The following is a 22,867-nucleotide window of genomic DNA, read 5'->3' as shown; positions in this document are numbered from 1 at the left end:
ATAGGAACAAACATGTTCAGTGGTCTCAATATATTATTAGGGAAAAAAAATCAAGCAAAACGATTCTGTGTTCTATGTTTTATATTATACATTATATTTTATAAGATTCCGAGTTTTGGTTTAGAAAGTACATGCAGAGGGACTTCCCTGTGGTCCAGTGGCCCAGTGCAGCGGCCCTGGTTTCCATCCCTGGTCAGAGAACTAGATCCTACATGTCCCAACTATGAGTTCACATCCTGCAACTAAAAGTTTCCACATGCTGCAACGAATACCTAGCACAACCAACTAAGTAAAAAGAAATAAATTTTAAAAAAAGATAAGACAGAATTTTTTAATAAATAAAAAGTACACAGAATTTTTAATAAATTTTTTTTAAAAAGTACATTTTGGAAGAATAAGAAAGTTTAAAATACCAGTTTTACACATTTCTGCAATGTTCTATACTTAGATTTTTAAAATCTCTCTTTTTTTTTTATAGAAGTATAATGTACATTTATTTCCATAGCTATATGTGAAAGTTGAGGGCTTCCCACGTGGCTCAGTGGCAAAGAATCCGCTTGCCGATGCAGGAGACGTGGGTTCAACCCCTGAGTCAGGAATATTGCCTGGGGAAGGAAGTGGCAACCCACTCCAGTATCCTTGCCTGGAAAATTCCATGGACAGAGGAGCCTGGTGGGCTATAGTCCTTGGGATCGCAAAAGAGTCAGACACGACCTAGTGACTAAGCCACAACATGAAAGTTGACATCGCATGACTATACAGCTGTATGACTTTTCACAAGCTGAATCCCCCCTGGGATGAGCTCCCATATGGAAAAACAAAACATGTGCACCCCAAACCTCTGCTCCCTTCTCATGATCATCCTTGCAGCAAGGGTACCCATATCCTGCCTTCTAACTTACATACATTTGCCTGTTTGTTAAAACCTGTTGAATTTTAACAATGACCATGTATTACATTTAAAATGAGAATAATCTGGGACTTTTTAGGCATTCCAGTGGTCAAGGCTCTGTGCATCCACTGCAGGGGACTCAGGTTCGAGTCCTGAACAGGGAATTAAGATCCCACATGCCTCACAGTGAGGCCAAAATAAATAAATAATAAAAAGAGAATAATCCATACAGATGTTAAAATAGATACAGATGTAGTGGCCATCATTTGATGGCAGTGAATAGGCATCAGTTCTTTTCTTCACAGCTACATGGGGTCCCTTGGACAGCATTTGATCTAACTGGCTCTTTTTAAGGACATTTGGATTGATTCCAATTTGTGGCTCACAGGCAACACTCTAAGGAACAACCTGATGCCTATTTCTATGCCACATCACTTTGGGATGTGTCTCGTTAAGATACACACTGATGAGTGAAACTGCTAGTCAAAAGATAGCTAAATCAAGAAACATTTTTGGATATTTTGCTGTAGCAACCCTACAGAAAGCAATAAATGCTCTGTTACTTCTTCAAAACAAGAGTCAGATGCTGAGTGCAAACCTCCTCACCGCAGCCCCCCTCACTGGCAGCCAAGTCTTTACACCTGGCTCCCAAGGCAGATGGAGCCCAGGCGGCACCGAAAACAGAGGGTCCCCCTCCCCCACCCAGACCCCCAAACCTCACTTCATGAGAACGTGCAAACAACTAAACACTACCACAAAGACAGCGGCTGGGAGACACAGTTAAATAGCAGAGCTCGTAAAGGGATGAGGCCGTTGAGGCCTGCTCTTAACTTCCTCTGCGGATGGGGTGTGACCTTCAGGGAGGGCAGAGTACTCATCTGGGCCTTAGTCTCTTATTAAATAGGGCATCTCGGAGCTAAGTGAACCCTGGAGGACTCCGGTCCAGGCTGCCCTGGTGGCTCAGATGGTAAAGAGTCCACCTGCAATGTGGGAGACCCAGGTTCAATTCCTGAGTCGGGAAGATCCCCTGGAGGAGGAGACGGCACCCCACTCCATTATTCTTGCCTGGGAAATTCCATGGACAGAGGAGCCTGGTGGGCTACAGTGTGTGGGGTTGCAAAGAGTCAGGCACAACTGAGCGACTAACACTACACTTCTAAATAGGGCATCTCGGAGCAAAGTGAACCCTGGAGGACTCTGGTCTAGCTTAACTCGGCCCTCTCCGCTGACCCGTCAGCCTCAGAAGACAACCTGTTGTGTTGACCTCACAGTTGGTGGGCAGAAAATGTTTGCTTCTCTTCCGCACTTCCTTCATCTAAGCGTTTCTGACTCCCATCTACCGCAACTAGACCTGCCCGGCCCTCCGACTCCACAGGGAGCCTTTCAGATGCCAGAAGATGTTTCACACCAGCCTGAGTCACAGTCACATTCTGTGGCTGCCAGAGGCCTCTGCATGGAGCCTGGTTTGTCATTGCCTTTCTTAAATTACACCTCCCAGTCCAGGGCAGGCCAGGAAATGCAGTGGGACTCTCTCCTTCTTTGACCTGGGTCAGGTGCTTCTATTAACATGGCCAAAGGCTGAATTCTTCTTTGACCCGATAGCTCTTAAGTTGCTCAAGTGCAGGCTGGGAAACTAAGATAAGATCCAGGGCTCTTATGACTCCTCCATTCCAGCTCAGCGTCTTCTCCTTGTAGCTTTCTTCTCTGACTACCGAAGCTGAGAGACAGTAAAATATTAATGGACATGCGGCAGAGACCCCGAGGTCTCTCACCTTCCCCCCCCGCCTCTATTTTTTGATATGGGTCATTTTTAAAGTCTTTATTTGGTTTGTTACAATGCTGCTTCTGTTCTATGCTTTGGTTGTTTGGCCAGGAGTCATGCAGGATCCCAGCTCCCCAAACTGGGGAGACTGAACCCGTCTCCCGCGTTGGAAGGTGTAGTCCCAACCACTGAACCACCAGGGAAGTCCCTCTCACTTCTTCTTTGGTGCAAGTTCTCCTGCCTCATGGCCAGGTGTCCCCAGGGTTTCATGCTCAGTAGAAATGAACAGGTGCTAGTGAAAGCAGTTTGAGGGTTGGGCTGGAGCGGGGTTTGGCCCTGGAGGCACCTGCATCTTGGCTCTAGGTGCTCTGGGTGCTTCCATCCCCTCCAGGCTTTCTCTACAGCTACAAAGAGGACTACAGCATGTTTGGGGGCAAATGAGGGTGCTCTAATGGTAAAGAACTCTCTTGCCAATACAAGAGACATAAGAGATGTGGGTTCAATTCTGGCTTGGGAAGATGCCCTGGAGGAGGAAATGGCAACTCACTCCAGTATTCTTGCCCAGGGAATCCCATGGACAGAGGAGCCTGGCAGGCTACAGTCCACAGAGTTGCAGAGTAGGACACAACTGCAGCAACTTAGCACGTACACACGAGGAGCTTGATGCAGAATGAAGCCATAGTCATTTTAACCTCATTAATTTCTTTTTAACTGAGCACAAACATCTTCGCCGCATAGAAGAGCTTTTGTGCATTTACATCACAGGAACCATCTGCATTTTTTTTACTCAAGACTTTATTGTTCAACCAAGATACTATCATAAAAGGAACAGCGAGCAAGAAAAGAAATATATAAACCATGGGAGGGCAGAAGTGAAAGCGGAACTTCCTAGTGCGAGATCAAGGGGCCTCGTCTCCCAGACCACAAGTTCCTGCCCAAAGGAGGTCCTCAGAAACTGAAGTGACCCTGAGAGCCAGATCAGCCTCTTGGAAGCCTCATTTCCAATCTGGGTCTGCCCTCAGGGGCCACCCTGTGGAAAGGGTTAGCCCCGGAAGACCAAGGGGACGCATCCTATCACCATCCCATGAGAGATTCAGGTCTCAGTGTCATTGCCCTACCTGGGCAAAGAAATGTGGTGGCTGGACAGTCAACATAAAGTTCCCAGCCCAACCCGGGCTGAGTTACAGGAGCCAGAAGTGGTGCACTGGGCACCATTCTGTACTCAGTCCTCCAGAGTGCCTTGCAAGTAGCAGGAAGTGCCGTGGGGTTCTGAAGCCTTCTTTCTAAGATTGCCAGTGATCATGAACAAGTAGATCCCATGCAGGAGGCCCATAGAAAGAACTTGCTGTAGTTAAAAACAGGCAGCTTCTGCGGTTTCAGTGACAGTTCCATGGCTGAGTGTGTCCATTCTCTCTCATTCTTCTGGATCTCGCTCATCACTGACCAATGTTTTTGTAGCGGGACACCAGAAAACATATTCTCTGGTCACTTGTAAAACCTTAAAACAAAGGGAAACTTGTGAAACCACTTATTTTCAGGCAATTGCTATTGAATTTCCTATAACAGAGATAAATAGCTCCTCAGGATGCAGGGCTCCAGTCCCAGTAAGTAGCCTAGGGCCAAGAGTTTTGTGTTAGAATGTTTTTAAGGCCCATCTTTGTCATTAAAGAAAAATTAAAAATGCCTGGAGAAGGAAATGGCAATCCACTCCAGTATTCTTGCCTGGGAAATCCCACGGACAGAGGAGCCTGGCAGGCTACAGTCCATAGGGTAGCAAAGAGTTGGACATAACTTACCAACTAACACTAACACTTTCACGCTCAGGATGGATTTTCTAGCTCCAAGTCACCTTTTGAGGAACTGCCTCACTTTGTACTGCTTTGTGTAAACATAAAGACTATTGTTTAAGACACACACACAAAATTTAAATGCTTAAAAAAAAATGCAGCTCTAAGAACTCTAGCTTTGAATAGCGTTACCTCTTGCGGAGCCTTCTAAGATAAGCAATTCACCCATGTGCATTAAGGGACCAGAGGAAGATGACCTGCTGACCTGCTGGATGATTTTCTAAAGCCAGTTAGCAGGTGGGGAATGTCTGCCCCAAACTGCAACCTGAATATGTAACAGCTGCTCTTTGAGGCCCAGGGACTATTTCATCCACACCTGGATCGTGAGAGTAAACCCAGAGGTGGTTTCCAAACTTCTTTTAGCCTCAGACCCTTTTGTTCAATGACATCTTACAGGTAAGTGTAACTATGGGCAATGGATGAGAGGAGAGCTGTTTGGAATGAAGAGGGTGAAGAGGCTCGGGTCCCACCTAGGGCCACCCCCAGCCCCTTGCTCGCCTGACCTGATCCTCAGCACCCCTGGGTTTGCCACAGCATGAGGTCTGGCAAAAGACTCCCCCTAAACTGGCATCAAGTCACCAGGGGAACAAATTAAAACAAAGTGGTGGGAGGGAGGCTGAGTCACAGGCAGTACCCTGACGGGGAGACATTTTCCATAAAAGGTCACCACAAGGAAGATACGAAGGAAACACACCAGAGGTCCAGGGTGAGACAAAAACTCTCAAGTTACTGTCTCCTAAACGTGGGAGGGTTTCTAAATCTAGCACATGAAGTAAGAATTGCAGACCATCAAAATGATCATCGAAGGACTTCCCTGGTAGTCCAGTGGTTAAGAATCTGCCTGCTAATACAGGGGACGTGGGTTCGATCCCTGGTCCTAGAAGATTCCAGCTGCGAGGCAACTGAGCCTGTGCACCACAACTACTGAGCTCACACTCTAGAGCCCAGGAGCCCCAACTGCTGAAGCCCACGTGCCCAGAGCTTGTGCTCTGAAGCTAGAGAAGCCACCACAATGAGAAGCCTGCACACCACAACTAGAGACAGTCTGCTCGCAGCAATAAAGACCCAGTACAACAGCCAAAAAAAAAATTATCATCAAAAAAATACGAAATGTAGCAGGCATGTTTAAGCAACTATATAATACAACATGTACAAATATACACAAATACAATGTATATGATAATGTAGAACATATAGTGAGTATATTTGAAAATTTATAATTTCAGAATATTTAAGAGTACATTGTGGTCTTCCCTGGTAGCTCAGTGGTTAAGAATTTGCCTCCCAATGCAGGAGACACAGGTTCAATCCCTGATCCAGGAAGATCCCTCTTGCCTCAGGGCAACTAAGCCCAGTGCGCCACAACTACTGAGCCTGTACTCTGGAGCCCAGGAGCTGCAACTACTGAAGGCCGAGAACCCTAGAGCCTGTGCTCCACAAGAGAAGCCACCGCAATGAGAAGCCCTTGCACCACAGCTAGAGAGTAGCCCCTGCTCACCTAACCTAGAAAAAAGCCTGTGTAGCAATGAAGACCCAGTATAGCCAAAAATAAGTAAATAAATAAAAACAAACTTTTAAAAACTACTTTGTATGTTGCACACCTGAAACTTATAATATTGTATGTCATTTATAATCAACAAGAAAACATTTTGTGTCTTGGTTGTTGGCCTCGTAAAATTGTCTTTTGTAAGTAGCATGAGCTGGTGCTTGGACTCCAAGAGTACAGGAGCTGAGCACTTGGAAGGTGTTTCCCCAGTAAGTCCTTACAATAGCCATGTGGTTGTTACTGCTGTCCCATTTTATAGATGAGGGATCAGAGGCTCAGAGAGGCCAAGTGACTTGCCTTGACAGTCACAAGGATGGTGAGTAGCAGACGGAATTCAAACCAAGATCTGCGTGAATGGAGCCAGAGCTCTTGATCCTCAATCTAGGGGCAGGAACTTTCTTTTTTTTTCAAACACCTCTACATAGAGGGGAATGTAATTAATGAGATAGGTAAATGTGAAACTATCTTTGTTTTGAGGCAGAAAAATCAGTCCAAGGGCACTGCCCATGTCCAAATAGTGGTCCAGAAGCCCTTCAGTATGGAAGCAGCAAGCAGCCTTGGCTTCTGCTGGAGCTTACACAGTTCAGTGGGCCTAAAGAGCAAGCCTGTTGCCCCTGTGTCTGTGTGACTCAGCCGGTGGATTTGCTGACTTCTGGGACCCAGGTGGGGTCAAGTGCAACACAACACTAGCCAGGAAGGAATTCCACTGCCTGTGGGGGTCAGCTGACTTGTCTTCAAGTTACATTCTGCTCTCTACAGCCCAAAATGCTTTGAGCAGGTCTTGATGTGTAAAAATAAACCTCTTATGTCATACAGGACCAAGTTTAATGAAATAACAGGTGGCAAAAGTTTGGGATATCCTACTGGTTCTAACCAAGCAGGAGTTGATTGCTTAGTCAATAACCTATAGTGGAAAAGAATCTGAAAAATAAAATATATATAACTGCATCACTTTGCTGTACACCTGAAACTAATGCAACAATGTAAATCAACCATATTGCAATTAGGAAAAAAAAAGAAAAGAGTTCACTGTTATCCTCAGAAAAGCTAAGAGCTAAATCTCAGCACACTTGACATAAAGTTAAACAACTAGCCAGTATTCTGTTTGCTTAGTTTCTCTCTTTGCCTGAACTCCATCACCCCATCTACTTATACAGCGTGTGAGTTTTTGAAGGTGGTGTCTGGCTGGGGCTCCTCAGATGCCTGTGAGCAGCCACCAGGGGTGAGAAAGTCAGGGTCACACCTAGGGCTGCCGGCTGGGCACTTCTTTAAGACCTTAACCACTTACTGTTTTAAGAGACGAAGCCGGGCTCTCATCTGCAGGCCTGGAAGGAGAAAACAAAAGTGCTGGTTGATATGGGTTGTGAACTGCAGATACCAAGCCCCAGAGAGCAAGCAGAGTGATGACAGGGACAGGGAACACCTGGAACCACTTCTTTTGGTTCCAGGCTCTGCTCCAAACATTTCATGGGTTTTAACTCCTTTAATGCTATGAGTTGAATTTTATTATCTCATTTTGCATATGGGGAAACTGCTCTAGAGAGCAAGTGTGTAACTGAGTAACTTGCTTAAAATCCTGTAGCTAGTGCGTGATTGTTTGTATGCCCTTGAATGCACCATCTTGCCCTTCATGGCAGGTCACGAAGGAGAGGCTGTACAGACAGGTGGTCTTAAACCAGAGCTTGTGGACTCCGGGGGTGTGCAAGACTTCCCCTTGGAATGTAAGAAGGAAATATGAGCATGTGTATTTTCATGTTTATCTCATCCTTTTTATTTCTGAAGAACATTTAAGAATATACACAGTATTCAGTTGGCCAAAAAGTTTATTTGGGATTTCTCTAAGATGGTACAGAGAAATCTGAACCAACATTTTGGCTAATGCAACATATTAAATAAACCCAGGTAATGTAAATGTTAATAATTTATTAAATAAATATTATAAGTATATATTAAATATATACATACATACATAACATATTAAAAATACAGTTAGTTGCAGTTAGTATTAATAATTAAAAGATTTTTTTCACTGATGAGTTCATTGAGCAAAATGTTAGCAGACCCCTGAGCTCTAATGGTTCTTAGAATGAAGTAAATGGATCCTTTTTGGGGTGGCAATTATATGCAAAAGTGTGCACACCATGCATTTTCCTGTAGAGGGGTGCATAATTGCGATCATATGTTCAAAAGGGTCTGTGACTTATGAAAGAGCCACTGACCTAGTCCATGTTCCAGTGGCCCAACCCCTCTCATTTTATAGAAGCCCAGAGAGGGTGAGTGGCTCGCTCAAGCCCAGAGTGGCACCGGTGAGGAGAGTCTGGGGCTCTGGGGTGCTGGCCTTCCCTGAAACTACCCTGAAAGTGAAAGTGCTAGTTTCTCAGTCAAGTCTGACTCTTTGTGACCCCATGGACTGTAGCCCACCAGGTCCTTTGTCCATGGAATTCTCCAGACAAGAATACTGGAGTGGGTTGCCATTCCCTTCTCCAGGGGATCTTCCCAACCCAGGGATCAAACCCAGGTCTTCTGCATTGCAGGCAGATTCTTTACTATCTGAGCCACCGGCTCCCCTGGGGGCCCGAAGAAGGAGGTGATCCTACCCTTGAAGTGGCCGAGAACAGCAAACCATCTCTGAATTTCCCAACAGCCTCAGGGGAGGATTTCTAGTTCTGGGGAGCGAAATGCAACCCCCAGTGTAATTTCCATGCACTATTTCCACCCCCAACTGCTCCCCGGTGTTCCTGCTTACACAATACCATGCCCTCGGGCAGGACTTTACAAAAACAAGCCGGGGAGGTAGGTAATATGGTTACCCTGGGTAGGGCTGCTGAGCCTCAGTGGGGCCAGGGCATCTGCCCAAGTCGCTAGATCAAGAGTTGAATTCGAATCCAGGTTTGTCTGACTCCAGAGATGGGGTGGTCTCTGACTCCTGCAGCTTGGCCTCAGGCCAAGAATCACTTCTCAGAATTATCATGGGTTTGGGGTTGGAGGAGCAAACTTCCCACCAGCTGCCACCTGCCCTGTTCCCCTAGAGAAGAAAGGACCCTCGGGGACACATCCAGCAGCAAAAGGAGTCACCATGAAGACCCAGGCTTGCCAGGTGGCTCAGTGATAAAGAATCTACCTGGAGAAGGAAACAGCAACCTACTCCCGTATTCTTGCCTGGGAAATCCCATAGACAGAGGAGCCTGGCAGGCTACTGTTCTTGGGGTTGCAAGAGTAGAACACGACTGAGCGACTGAGCAAACACGTGTACATGGCGGCCCAAGAGGACACAACTTACAGCGCAGGTGGATGGCCACACCCAAGGACACCAGAAGAATCAGGACACCGGCCACCAGGAGGCCGGTGATGAGCGGGGCACAGGACAGACCTGGAAAATACACGCATGTTGAATGAACATTTGAGACGTGCAGATAAACACAAAGAAGGAAAAATCCACAGGAAGCCCCACCCACCACTCAGAGAATACCACTTTTTTGCACGCTTCCTTCTAGTCTTTTCTAGGCTCTTTAAACATATTGAAATCATTTCATATATAAAACTTCAGGAAACTGAAAGTGAAGTCACTCAGTTGTGTCTGACTCTTTTCGACCTCATAGACTGTAGCCCACCAGGCTCCTCCATTCATGGAATTTTCCAGGCAAGAATACTGGAGTAGGTTGCCATTTTCTTCTCCAGGGAATCTTCCTGACCCAGGGATCGAACCTGGGTCTCCCACATTGCAGGCAAATGCTTTACTGTCTGAGCCACCAGAGAAGCCCAATCTTCAGATCCCACATCCAAATTTAAACAGTTAATATACTCAGTAGCTACTTTTGTTCAAAATGAGATAGACAATTTGCATGCCTGTTAACGGGATTTTTATTATTTATTTAAAAACATTTTTAATTTTAGAAGAAATAGCTGAATATATATTCACTGTAGCTCCTTCACAGAAGTAACTACCATTGTTAATTTGCATATACATATATGTAATTTATATAGACACATCACATACAGTTTTTTTTTTAATTTAGTTTTAATTGGAGATAGTTGCTTTACAGTGTTGTGTAGGCTTCTGCCATACATCAACATGAGTCAGTCATAGGTATACATAGGTCCCCTCCCTCTGGAACCTCCCTCCCACCTGTCTAGGTTTTGACAGATCACCAGGTTGAGCTCCTTGTGCTATACAGCAATTTCCCATTACCCCACACTGGTCAGAATGGGCATCACCAAAAAGTCTACAATAAATGCTGGAGAGGGTGTAGAGAAAAGGGAACCCGCTTGCACTGTTGGTGGGAACGTAAACTGATACAACCACTATGGAGAACAGTATGGAGATTCCTTAAAAAACTAAAAATGAAACCACTATGACTCAGCAATCCCACTGCTGGACATATACCCTGAGAAAAGCATAATTGCAAAAGACACATGTACCCCAATGTTCATTGTAGCACATATAGTTTTAAAAATACAGAGGCTTATACGGTACAAATTGTTCTGCAACCAGGCTTTTTTCTTAAACATGCCAGCATATTCTTTTTTCTAACAGCATGCCATCTGAAGTATGGCTGTACCATGGATTATTTAGCCATTAATGTACATTTTGTTTGTTTTTTGCATTTTACAAATAAGGCTGCAGAGAACATCCAGGTATGTTTCCCTGTGCAGGAGCCTGCCCAAGGCAGATACTGAAAACAAGAACAACTAACCATAGACTACATCCATTTTCAATAATAACAGATACGGTAAAATGCCTTCCAAAAAGGCTTCACTGATTTCCATTCCTAATCACCAGTCATGTACCCTGCCTACCCCTGACATTATCAGAGATTTTAATTTTTGCAGAGCAGTGGGTGAAAAATGATATTTCATTTCAATTTCCTACTTGCCAGTTTCAGCCTATTTTCATGTACTGACCATGCATGATTTTTCTTCTATGGGTTGCCTATTTGTCCTTCTGCCCATTTTGTAAATTATGTAAACAGCAGAGTTTATATCAAATATAAACTGATACCCCAAATCTTTCTCTGATACTTTCTTTCCCTGCGACTGGTCCTTGTGAATAGCAAAGCAGGAAGAATCAGGACCCATGGGTGAAAATGGCAAGGCTGCAGACGGATGCCCAAGGTTGAAAAAGAAAGAGTTTTGGATGTCAGAGAAGGGGTAGAACGTTTACCGAAGATCTGTTACGTGTCAAGTACAGTACTAACTTGCAAACTTCCATCTTGTGAGGAAGGAAGGGATTACTATCATTTTTATCTCTCATTTTACAGTTCAGAAAAAACAAGATTCAAAGAAGTTCAATTACCTGCCCAGGGCGATCTGGATAGTAAAAAGCAGGGCCTGGATACAGACTCAAGTCCCCTGAGTTCTATAGTCCTGCCAGTCTCATGGCTACAGCTTTAGGGCAGGAGAGGTGGTGGGGCGGGGCGGGGTGGGGAAGGGAGGAAGGAAATGGCATGGGCTGCTCTTGGGGAGGGAACCAACATCACCAAGGCTGGATGGTGCCATGCGGAGAGGAAAGTTTGGTGAGAGGCCCTGGGAGGCCCTTTTCCCTTCTGAGACGTGAAGCTTCTGTCTGCCTCCCTCTCATCTCCATGGGTTTCCTAACCTGGATGCACCTCAGAAAAGTGATGTGAAGTGAAAGAAACCAGGCACGAAAGACCATATACCATATGACTCCATTTGTATGAAATGTTCAGGAGAGATGAATCTATAGCAACAGAATGTAGATTAGCAGTTGCCAGGGGCTGGGAAGGGGACAGAGATTAACTATAAATAGGCACAAGGGATCTGAGAGTTTGATGGAAACGTTCTAAAACTAGTTTGTGGTTATGGTTGCATTACTCGGTAAATTTATTAAAAATCACTGAGTCGTGCACTTAAAATGGGTGAATTTTATGACATGCAGATTATGTCAGGATAAAGTTTTAAGTAATGGAGGTGGGCATAAGCTGCAGGGATGTGGAAGGTAGAAAGTCCCCTTTCTTCTGGGCAGAGAGGGGTCAGCGGAGGCCTCCTGAGCTATGACCTGAACGAGAGACCTAGACACAGCTAAAGGTCCTCGGTGAAGTGTGATCACCTCCCCAAAATGTGACTCCAGGGAAAGTTGCTCCTTGCCTGTGCACCACAACTAGAGAAAAGCCTGTGCAGCAGTGAAAACCCAGCACAGCCAAAGAACAAACAACAACCTAACAACAACAGAAACAAAGAATAATGCTGCTGGGAACATTCGTGTGCAAGTGTTGGGCAGATAGATCCTTCATCAGGGGCGCGGGTATCTTCGTGGTAAAAAAATCCGCCTGCCAATGCAGGAGATGCAAGTTCGATCCCTGGTTGGGGAAGATCGCCTGGAGAAGGAAACAGCAACCCACTCCAGTATTCTTGCCTGGGAAAGTCCATGGACAGAGGAGCCTGTCGGGCTATAGTTCATGGGGTTGCAAACAGTCAGACACGACTTAGCGACTGAACACTGAGTCCTTCATTAAGTTTTGTCCTGTGACGATTTACGAGCGTGGCCTGCACGAGAATATGAGCGATTGGAAAACAGCACTGCTATCACACTCAGCTCTCCTTTAGACTCCAGCTCAGGGCTAGAGAAACAGGCTAGAGTCCACACTTGGGAAGAGTTTATGGAAGGAAGGGAGGGAGAGGGGGAGAAAGAGTGTTGGCTGTGCTTCTGAGAATCCAGAGGAATGGGAGAACTCACGTTTCCGAGTCGCCGGGTTTGGGGATCGGCACACTTTCTTTTTAGGGCTGGTCTTCTGAGTTGGCTGGGGAGAGGTAGGAAGTACATCAACTGCAGAAACAAGCAAGACACACGTCTTAGCCAGGTAAACAGCAGGTGGACTCAGAGACAAAACTTAAAACTGCATGTCTGATACTCAGGTATTAAAATCCTTCTCAGTGTTTCCTAGGTTGTCACGGGCTTGAAGGTCACAGATCAATGGGATTTTTGATCTAGTAATTCTCAGATGGATCTGAGGGCTCAGAGATGGAGGTCGACTTGGTGTCCTGGAGAGAGGGTCTCTGGAGCCACCCAGATATGAAAAGACCCCTGATCAACCACTGTGTGGACTGCAAAGAAATCAAACCAGTCAATACTAAAGGAAACCAACCCTGAATATTTATTGGAAGGACTGATGCTGAAGCTGAAGCTCCAACACTTTGGCCACCTGATTTGAAGAGCTGACTCACTGGAAAAGACCCTGATGCTGGGTCAAAGGAGAAGGAGGCAGTGAGAATGTGATTAGAGAGCATCACCATCTCAATGGACATGAATTGAGCAAACTCCAGGAGACAGAGGAGGACAGAGGAGCCTGGTGTGCTGTAGCCGTGGGGTTGCAAAGAGTTAGACACGACTTAGCAACTGAACAACAGTAATGACTAGGGGCAAGTCCTATCGCTTCTCTGTCAGGTGACCCCCATCTCCTTTCTAAGGTGGTTGTGAGAATGAAAGGGAACAGTGAGCCCAGCAAAGTGAGTAGTAGGGATGGCTTCACCTCGCTGAAGATCTTGAGCTACATCTGGAGTCCCTTAGCCCTTGGCACAACCAGCCCCCGAGCCCTCCTCCTTGTGCGGAAAAAGCTGGAAGAAAGGAGATGGTGGACAATACCAAGCAGGTTGGGAGGTTGTGCAAGTTGAGATTTTCTTTCTCAACCTCAGGGGTTAAGAATCTGTGTTTCCATGGCAGGGGGCACAGGTTCGATCCCTGGTCAAAGAACTGAGATCCCACATGCTTTGGCGCTCAACCAAGTAAAAAAAAAAGCCAAGCAAACATATGTTATCAGAGGGACTTTTAGACTAGTCTCAACCTTTAATTTCAAAGGTGAACACTAGTGATGTAAGGGACTGACCCCTACGAGGCCCCACAAAGAAAAGGGCCCGGCGGGGGTCCGCAAGCTCCTCTCCTGACTCCTGGTGGGTAACGCCTCTCTTTCATTCTAATCCACTGTCATATGACTGAAGTGGTGGGACAGGGCAGGCAGACAAGCCCACAGGGCAAAGGGAGACACCCGAGGCTCGAGAATCCAACCCCCTGCCTCTGACAGCCGGGGAAGGACATTTCACTGATTTTCTGCAAAATAGTAGGAGAGGGAATCGTGTGACATGCGAACTTGGACTCTAGAGTCAAGGGCACTGGGAGGGGCAGCCAGTGTTTGATCCTTCGGGTCTGGCATCTTCCGTATAAAATGTTGGCCCTTTGGACCCTCACCACCCTGAGACATGGGCAGTAGAGAAATTGTGCCCCCTGCTCTGCATGATCTGGGGGGTTTCAAGAAGACCTAGCTAACCAGAATTAACCCTTACCAAGCTCCTACCTCTTGCTAGTGGTTGTGCCAAGCACGTCAGCTTAAGCTTACTGAACCAATAACTCTGGGGATGGGCACTAGTTTCTCCATTTTATCCCCAGAAACCTTGGCTCAGAGGGTTGAAATAAGTTCAAGTTGCTTATTTGAACTTGCTCAAGTTCAAGAGCCAATAAACAGCAGGGCCAGCATCTGAGCCAAAGAATGCCTATATTAGATTCTCGAGCCACACATTCCTAACGGCCAAATGTATTTTGACAAAAAGTTAAGCACGGGGACTTCCCTGGTGGTCCAGTGGTAAAGAATCTGCCCTGCAATGCAGGAATCGTGGGTTTGATCCCTGGTCAGGAAACTAAGATCCCACATGCCATGAGCAGCTAAGCCCACGTGCTACAAATACTGAGCCTGGGCTCTCTGGAGCCTGCCCCACAACTAGGGAGCCTGAGCACCGCATCGAAAGAGCCTGCGTGATGCAGCGAAGATCCCACGTGAGGCAACTAAGACCTGATGCAGCCAAACAAATAAATAAATACATTTTAAAGGTTAGGCACGTCAGGTCATCAGGATGTTGAAGGAAACGGTTCAGGGAGAACGGCCTTAGTCTCATGTCCTGAAAGCCTGGGAGGAGCCCGGCCCTCAGCTGGGGTGTCTCAGCCTGGCCTTCCCTTAGCCCTTTTAGTCCTCGCTGCTCCGGAAGTGTTCATCTCCCTCCTTCCTACAGGCCCCCATTGGGGCAGTGGTGAACCTGCAGGGGGCAGATCTACAGACCCCAGTGGCCTGGGGCTGCTGGGAGGTTTGTGGGGGAACTTGTTCTAATTTTTGTTTTAAAATTTTTGGCCACACCACGTGGCATGTGGGCTCTCAGTTCCCTGACCAGGGATCGAACCCACATCCCCTGCCTTGGGAGCATGGAGTCCTAACCACTGGACCACCAGGGAAGTCCCACCTTTGGATTTTAATGTCTTCTTGCCCAGAGTCAGGAGTCCTTTATTCTTCTTGATCACCCACCCTCACCTTCCCACGTGACGCTAGTGGTAAAGAACTCACCTGCCAATACAGGAGATGTAAGATACGTGGGTTTGGTCCTTGGGTCAGGAAGATCCCCAAGAGAAAGGCATGGCAACCCACTCCAGTATTCTTGCCTGAAGGATCCTCACGGAGAAGAGCCTGGCGGACTACAGTCCACAGGGTTGCAAAGAGTCGGACGTGAATGAAGCACCCAGTTCAAATCTCCCCACTTCTCTCCTCTTTGAAAAGGGCAGGACTTTTGAGCCCATGGTGTCTTGATGTGCCTGAAAAAAGCCTATCTTCCCCCCAATACTTTCTCTGCCATCCAAGTGCATGGTAAGTTGATTTAGTCGTGTCCAACTCTATGCGACCCTAAGGACTGTAGCCTGCCAGGCTCCTCTGTCCCTGGGGATTCTCCAGGCAAGAATACTGGAATGGAATGCTCTGCCCTCCTCCAAGGGATCTTCCCGACCCAGGGATCAAATCCACATCCGTTATGTCTCCAGCATTGGCAGGCAGGTTCTTTACCACTAGCATCCAAGAGTCCTCTTTAAACTGTCCTGAACTTCCAGCCAGAGGGTGAGCTCTTGCTCTGGAGTCCCCACCCCCGGGGAGATGATACGGTTGGGAGCACGTGTCTGGGGAGAGACTGCCATTCCCGGGGAGCCAGGCAGAGTCAGGGGGTTGGGAAGATCAAAGCCAGGAGTGGGCAGGTAGTGGAGGAGGTGAGGGGAACTTCTGAAAGCCAGTTTTTCTTATTTCACCATCTACCTTTCTTAGCCCCTGAAATCTCTGAGTGGAAAGTGTGAGGCTTATAGAGACAAAAACAATAAACCAAACTCAACTCCCAAACTCAGAAGAGCCTAATATTCAATACAAGAATCAGTTAGCACCCATCCCTCCAGGGATGCCTCAGCTTCTGGTGCGAGAGTTCTCCCCATCCTCCCCACCTCCTGATTTTAGACCCAGGGCAGGAAGGGACAGTTTGGGAGTTTGGGATGGACACATACATGCTGCTGTATTTAAAATGGATAACCAAAAAGGACCTACTGTGCAGCACAGACAACTCTGCTCAATGTTATGTGGCAGCCTGGATGGGAGGGGAGTTTGGGGGAGAATGGATACAAGTCCATGTATGGCTGAAACCCTTCGCTCTTCACCTGAAACTATCACAACATTGTTCATCGGCTATACCCAATACAAAATAGAAAGTTAAAAAATAAAAAAGATCAGAGGCTGGTGACATGTGAAGAGGGCATCACTCTGGCTTGCGTCTTAATTATGTTGCTATGTCTGCACCTCCCATGCCGAGTGATCCAGTTCGTGGGGGCCCCCTGTCACTCTCAACGCTCCAGCTGAGAAGATCTCAGGTGAGAGGGAAGCAAGATAGTGGGAGGCCCACTGCGGGCTGGCCTTGACTATGAGTTAATCTGGGGAGGGGGATGAAGCCAGATGTTGGCCTTTGAGAATTCCTTTACACCTTTGATAGTTTAATCCTCACTGTCCAACACAGCAGCCACCGGTCACATGTGCTACAGAACACATTAATGTGGCCAGTCTGCCTCGAGATGTGCTGTACGCGTGAAACACGCATCGAGCACTTAGTACGAAAAGAAGATGTAAAATATATCAGTAATTAACTGCATACTGATTTCATGCTGAAATAATAATATTGTCCATAAACTGGGTTAAACAAAACGTATTAAATTAATTTCACTTGTGTCTTTTGACTTTTTTTGAATGTGGCTACTTTGTACAATTTTTTTTTTTTTTTTTTTGCCAAGGTTCGTGGGTCCTAGTTCCCTGACCCAGAATTGAATCAGGGTCCTATCAGGGAACTCCCTAGAAAATTTTATATTACATCTGTGGCTTGAAATATATTTTTACTGCACTTGCTGACTTAACTTCTGAGGAACTGCAGCTTCTAAGGGCCAGAGGGAATCATGGAGGTCCCTAGCAGTCCCATGATACAGATGGGAAAACTGAGGCCTGGGGAGGGGAGTGACCTGCCCATGGGCACATGGTAAATTTGCAGCTGGGTCTGGGGTCTAGCCTCCTTGCTCCCTGCAGCTCTGGGTGTGGGTTCAAGCCATAGGCCCCCATGCATAACATGAATGCTCTTGTTGGGTATGTCCAGGCAGCAAGAATATTCTTTCCCTGTGGGCACACTGGGAGGGGACTTCTAGCAGGTGTCGGGACTTGGACCAATCCAGCCTCAGCCTCCGATGGGTCTAGAATGCCACCCTGTTACTGGAAGAAGCAGCAATGCTCCAAAGCATCTCATCTCCAATGGGAATCAAACAGCACCTGCCTCCCAGTGTGGTCGATAGCATGAAATGAAATAACTACATACGACCTTTGCACCAGCTTGGCTCTGGGTTGCTGTAACAGTAGTATTAGAGAACGAGGCTTATGGTTGCCAGGGGAAAGGATGGGAGGGAGGGATAGCTAAGGGGAGTTTAGGATGGACACCCACGGCTATATTTAAAGTGGATGACCAACAAGGCCGACTGTACAGCAACTGCAACTCTGCTCAGTGCTAAGCGGGAGCCTGGATGGGAGGGCAGCTCGGGGGAGAATGGATACATGCATATGTATAGCTGAGTCCCTTCCCTGTTCACCTGAAACTATCACAGTATTGTTTGTTAACTGGCTATACTCCAATACAAAATAAAAAATTTCAAATGCAGCTTTCAGTCATGAAAAAAAAGAGACCAGTAGCGCTGTTGCGCCTGGAAGTCAACCCCTCCCTCCAAGTAGGGCTCGCTGAGAATGGGAGCCGTCCCAGGACATGGCACGCACTCAGCACCCAGTAGGACTCAGTGCTCATCTGCAGCACTGAGCCGGATTCTTACCCACACTCAGCTGAGTTCCCGTCCCAAAGATCAGGTTGGGCATCCCAATGATCATGCAGAAGTAGACACCACTGTCGGCAGGCTTCACACTTTGGAGCTTGAGCACGTTCTGGGGAGAATTTCCAAGCACAGTCAGCTTCTCCTTGTCCACCTCCTTGCCATGCACAGTCTTTTTGGTGGACTCCCAGTAGGCCAGGAACTCATAGTGACTGCTAGCGCTCAGGGCCTGGCGCAGCCGCAGCCAGTAGATGCGTGTGTTAGAAGGTGAGGTTTTGGTTTTACAGGACAGCATCACCGTCTGGTTGGTCTGAACCATCAAGGATGCAGGGGTCTGCACGAGGGCCAAGCTGCCGTGCAGAGCTATGAGAAGCAGAAAGAGCAGAGACCATCAGCACCTTTTCTTGGCCGGGGTTGTGGGGTCCCAGAGTCAAACGTGAGAGGAGAAGTGATGAGAGAGCCTGCCCGCTTGCAGGGCCCAGGGGCTGTGTGAAATATAGCCGGTAGTTCCCGGACTTAGAGCACCCCACCCACCAGGGTGATCATCTCAGGCAGTTGTTCATGAAGCCAGCCTGACATAGGGGACAGGGGAAAAAGTGCCACTTGTTGACTGCATGCTTCTATGTCTGGCTCTTGGCATAAGTTACCTCCATCAAGCTTCAGACTTACTTTAGGATTTTTATCCCCACATGAGAAACTGAGGCCTGAAATGCCTTCTTCAAAGTCCTGCGTACAGCTAATAAGTGACCCGGGAGTCAAAGTCAAGGATACAGTCTGAAGTCAAAGCTGGTTGCCTTTCACCTTGTTCTGTGGACACTCTATGAAGACTTTCAAAAGGTTCCAGGTGGCCTTTTGGCAGAACACCTGGCTGCTCTGGTCAACCTACAAGAGGACCAGTCGCCGTCTCCAGACAGTGACAACAACCAGCAAGGGGAGCTCACTGTCCCCCATAGACACAATCCCAGCCCATTACTCCCCAAGCCAGTAATTGAGGAGTAATGCATCCCCATTCCCAAGTGGAGGGACAGACACCCCAGAAGAGGTGCTGGGAGTTCACTTCAGGCTCAAATGGGCCCTGCAGGTAGGGCCTTGATCAGGAGGCCCAGAGCAGAACTCACAGACCTGGCCTTGAACCCTGCCTGAGCCCCACACCAGTTGTGGCATCTCTGGCAAGTTGTGGACCCTGTCTCCTTCCTGGAAAAGGAGGGCGGTTTGATGCTGCTGTCTTGCCTACCTCCCAGGCTTGTTGTTGCTGTTTAGAGTTGTGGAGTGTCTGACTTCTTTTGTGACCCCACAGACTGTAGTCTGCCAGGCTCCTCTGTCCATGGGATTCTCCAGGCAGGAATACTGTACTGGCTTGCCACTTTCTTCTCCAGGGAATCTTCCCAACCCAGGGACTGAACTGGGGTCTCCTGCATTGGCAGGCGGATTCTTTACCACTGAGCCACCTCCAAGACTCAGAATGTCCAAATAAGCACTGCAAACTGAACCTCACTGTACTCGGGTAAATCATCATCTATGTGACACCTCTCAGCAGTTGCTACTGGAACGGAACCTGACTTGGTAAAGCTTTCATTTTAGCTGTGGGGCAGAGAAGACTCTGCAGACCAGGACCTAGATCCGGGAGCACTGAACCCCAGAGAAGATATAGGCTTGGATGGGCAGAGGATGTTTGTGTGTGCATGCGTGTGTGTGTATGTGTGTGTGTACCCAAGCCTTTCTGAACCCACATTCATTAGAAAAGACCCTGATGCTGGGAGAGATTGAGGACAGAAGGAGAAGAGGACAACAGAGGATGAGACAGTTGGATGGCATCACCGATTCAATGGACATGAACTTGTGCAAACCTTGGGAGATGGTGTGGGACTGACTGAGGCCTGGTATGCTGCAGTCCATGGGGTCGCAAAGAGTGGGACATGACTTGGCGACTGAACAACAAGCCCACATTCATAATCCTACTTGGGGCTCAGGTTCCTTGGCCTTGATCTTCTCTAACACTGAAGAAGCAAACTTCTGGACTCCCATCACAGATCACTCTAAGCTTTTACTCCCACTGAGAATGAAAAGATACCTGGGGCCCAAGTGGCTAATGAGCCTTCTCTCCTCTCCCTGAAAACCATGCTGCCTTTTTAGCAGAGTAGAGATTCTCCATTGTTGGGGACATTGACCTCCTGGGGAAGACAATAAGAACCGGATAGGGACTTCCCTGGCATCCAGGGATTAAGACTCCACCCTTCCACTGCAGGGGACACAACTTGAATCCCAGTTGGGGAACTAAGATCCCAGATGCTGTGTGGTGGAGCCAAAAGTAAATAAATTTTAAAAAAGAACTGATAATGCCAATATTTATCAAATTGTGCTGAACATGGTTTATGCATTATCTCATTTATTCTCACCAAAATTTCGGGAGGAGATAACACCCATTTTACACACGAGGAAACAGAGGTTCAGGGAGGTTAACGACCTGCTTAAGGTCATACGGCCTCTATGTGGTAGATTCAGATTTAAACCCAGGTCTGGGACCCCAGAACCTAAGCTTTGTGTCACTCTCTGAAATGAGGAAACCTGTGATCCTCTCTAGGATCCCGGTCACGGGCTCATGTGCACATAGCGGGGTTGAGAATACACAGACTTCCCAGGACCTTCTAAGAAAGCCCCAATGGGCCCCCCTCCAGAGACAGACAGGTCAGAGGGGCTTTGGGGTCTTTGTGTAGATCCTTGCCTGCGTCCTGACTCGAAGACTTCCTGGCTCAGACACACCCTGGTTTCTCTCACGCCCACTTGCTTTTCAGCCCCTGGAGACGGAACCCCTGGCTGTGGTCGAGTCCCGTGTGTGCTCCGGTCCCAAGGCCAGGCCTTGCCACACGCAGGGTCTCATTTGATTCATTTCATCGTCTCAGTGATTCATTTCATCGTCTCAATCACCCAGTGATCCCACTCAGAGGGACCTGCTCTTTCGAAAATGATCCGCAGTAACTCTAGTCGCTTTGAATGGCCTAGACTAGCTTCTGCTAGAGATGCCATTGAGTTCACTAGGTCAGAGCCAGGCTGGCAGGCCGTGCCACCTTGGCAGGAGGACCAGTTTGGGAATTTTTGGATTAGAGAGCAAATCAACCACTAGTTAGTGGGCAGTTTGGAGTGGGGAGGGATTTCTTCTACAAGACAGACTGACTGGGCTGGCCAGAGGGACAGACTCCCTGCTCTGTTCTTGTTCCAACATTCCAACTCCATCGCTGCTTGTTCTGGAAGCTACACTGCCCACAGTACCCAACCCGGGGGAATATTCAGGAACGAAGTCACCCTGGGGGGGCACCCTGCTGCCACACCTGTCTGAAAACTGGCAACAGCCTGGTATTTGGCGAACTGTCCTACAGATACTTCCCCGGAAGTAATCAAAATGTGTCTATGGAACCCTGGGCCAAGAGATGGGCACCAAAGCCAGAACTGGGGCCCTGGCATATGTCTTTCCTTTCCGACCTCCCCATCTCTTTTCTTCTTTTCCATCTCCTTCAACTCTCCCTCCTCTCTTCCGGTCTCTGTTTTCCTAGGTTCAGGCTTTGGGGGCAGAGGTGGCCTCAGTGCAGAGGCTCTGGGGACTCCTGGGGGTGATGGGCTCCCTGGGAGGTTTTCCACCCCCAGGGACCAAGGCTGCCTCCCGGGTGCCCCTGCAGATCGGGGGCCTGGGTACGGCATCCTGCGGGGACAGCTTTGCCTAAACTTCACGCCTCAGGCCCTTCCCGCGCCCAGCGCAGAGCCCTCGCATCCAGCCCCGCGCCCCCAGGGTATCCCCGCCTTACCTGCCAGCTGCGCGGCGAGGAGGAGCCACCGCCGCGCCTGCATCTTGGCGTGCCCGGGACACCCGGTCCCAGCGGCGCTCGGCTGAGAAGGTCCGGGCGGGGCAGTTGGGGGCGGGGTGGGGGTGGAGGAGGGAGCGGGGAGCGGGGAGGGAGGGCCCTGGCCGGGGAGAGGGCGGGAGTCTGGTGTGAGGATGGGGAGGTCTCCGCCCTCATCCTCCACGCATTTCAAACGTCTTGGCTGCGTTTCCTCCAGTAGGGAGGCTACGCCGTTTCCCGCTCCAAGCGATCGCGCGTGTGGGATCGCTCTCTGCCTTGGGAGGTCAGAACAGGGTCATGACTCTATGTGACTCCAGATGAAGCAGCTGAGGCTCAGAGAAGTCAGGGTGCTCAGGAGGGTCCCTCGAGAGTGCTGATGGAGCATGACCCTAACTCCGGTCACTTCCTTCCTTTTTGAGTCGTTTCTTAACCGAGAGAGCCTTCTGGGTGCCCCCGGGCCAGCAGGGCCCGGAGTGACCAAGACCCAGGCCCTGCCCTCAAGAGCACACACTTGAGAGGGTGAAAGAAAGCTAACTAACAGTGACACAGAGTCTGATGCTGAGAAAGGTGAGCTGGGGCGCTGGGCTGGGCCAGGGGCACATCCAGACCTTGACCTTCAGAGTCCGGAAGAGCTGAGAAAATTATCATGCTCTCTACCTTTCTCACACGTGTAATTCCTGTTAAAATAACACTGAAATGGAAAGTCAGCAGCTGATCAACAAAGCTTCCCTGGTGACCCAGGTGCGATCCCTGGGTCAGGAAGATACCATGGAGAAGAATATGGCAACCCACTTCAGTATTCTTGCTAGGGAAATCCCATGGACAGAGGAGCT

General features: G+C 48.2%; 1 protein-coding gene across 1 annotated transcript; it reads right to left on the bottom strand.

Moving 5' to 3' along the window:
• Positions 1–3,798: 3,798 nt before the first annotated feature.
• CD8B (CD8 subunit beta) lies at positions 3,799–22,068 on the bottom strand. The gene is made up of 6 exons (XM_052649326.1): positions 21,999–22,068; positions 18,205–18,564; positions 12,742–12,831; positions 9,328–9,417; positions 7,336–7,372; positions 3,799–4,152 (listed from the first exon to the last, which is right to left on the bottom strand). Exons 1-6 carry the CDS (start codon positions 22,039–22,041, stop codon positions 4,140–4,142), a joined length of 633 nt encoding a protein of 210 aa, XP_052505286.1. The 5' UTR covers positions 22,042–22,068; the 3' UTR covers positions 3,799–4,139.
• Between the last annotated feature and the right edge of the window lie 799 nt (positions 22,069–22,867).

This window comes from Budorcas taxicolor, chromosome 11 (genome assembly GCF_023091745.1).
Source record: "Budorcas taxicolor isolate Tak-1 chromosome 11, Takin1.1, whole genome shotgun sequence".
In the NCBI taxonomy this organism is placed as follows: Eukaryota; Metazoa; Chordata; class Mammalia; order Artiodactyla; family Bovidae; genus Budorcas; species Budorcas taxicolor.
Note: the sequence above shows the minus strand (reverse complement) of the source record. Positions and strands in the feature narration are given on the sequence as shown.

What these genes read in the sequence shown, in the direction of transcription:
- CD8B (XM_052649326.1), bottom strand. Translation starts at nt 22,041, where the DNA reads ATGCAGGCGCGGCGGTGGCTCCTCCTCGCCGCGCAGCTGGCAG. An exon ending in GGGAACTCAGCTGAGTGTGG is followed by an intron (nt 12,832 to 18,204) that starts GTAAGAATCCGG and finishes TTGTTTCTGCAG; the next exon opens with TTGATGTACTTCCTACCTCT. An exon ending in AAACCCGGCGACTCGGAAAC is followed by an intron (nt 9,418 to 12,741) that starts GTGAGTTCTCCC and finishes TGTATTTTCCAG; the next exon opens with GTCTGTCCTGTGCCCCGCTC.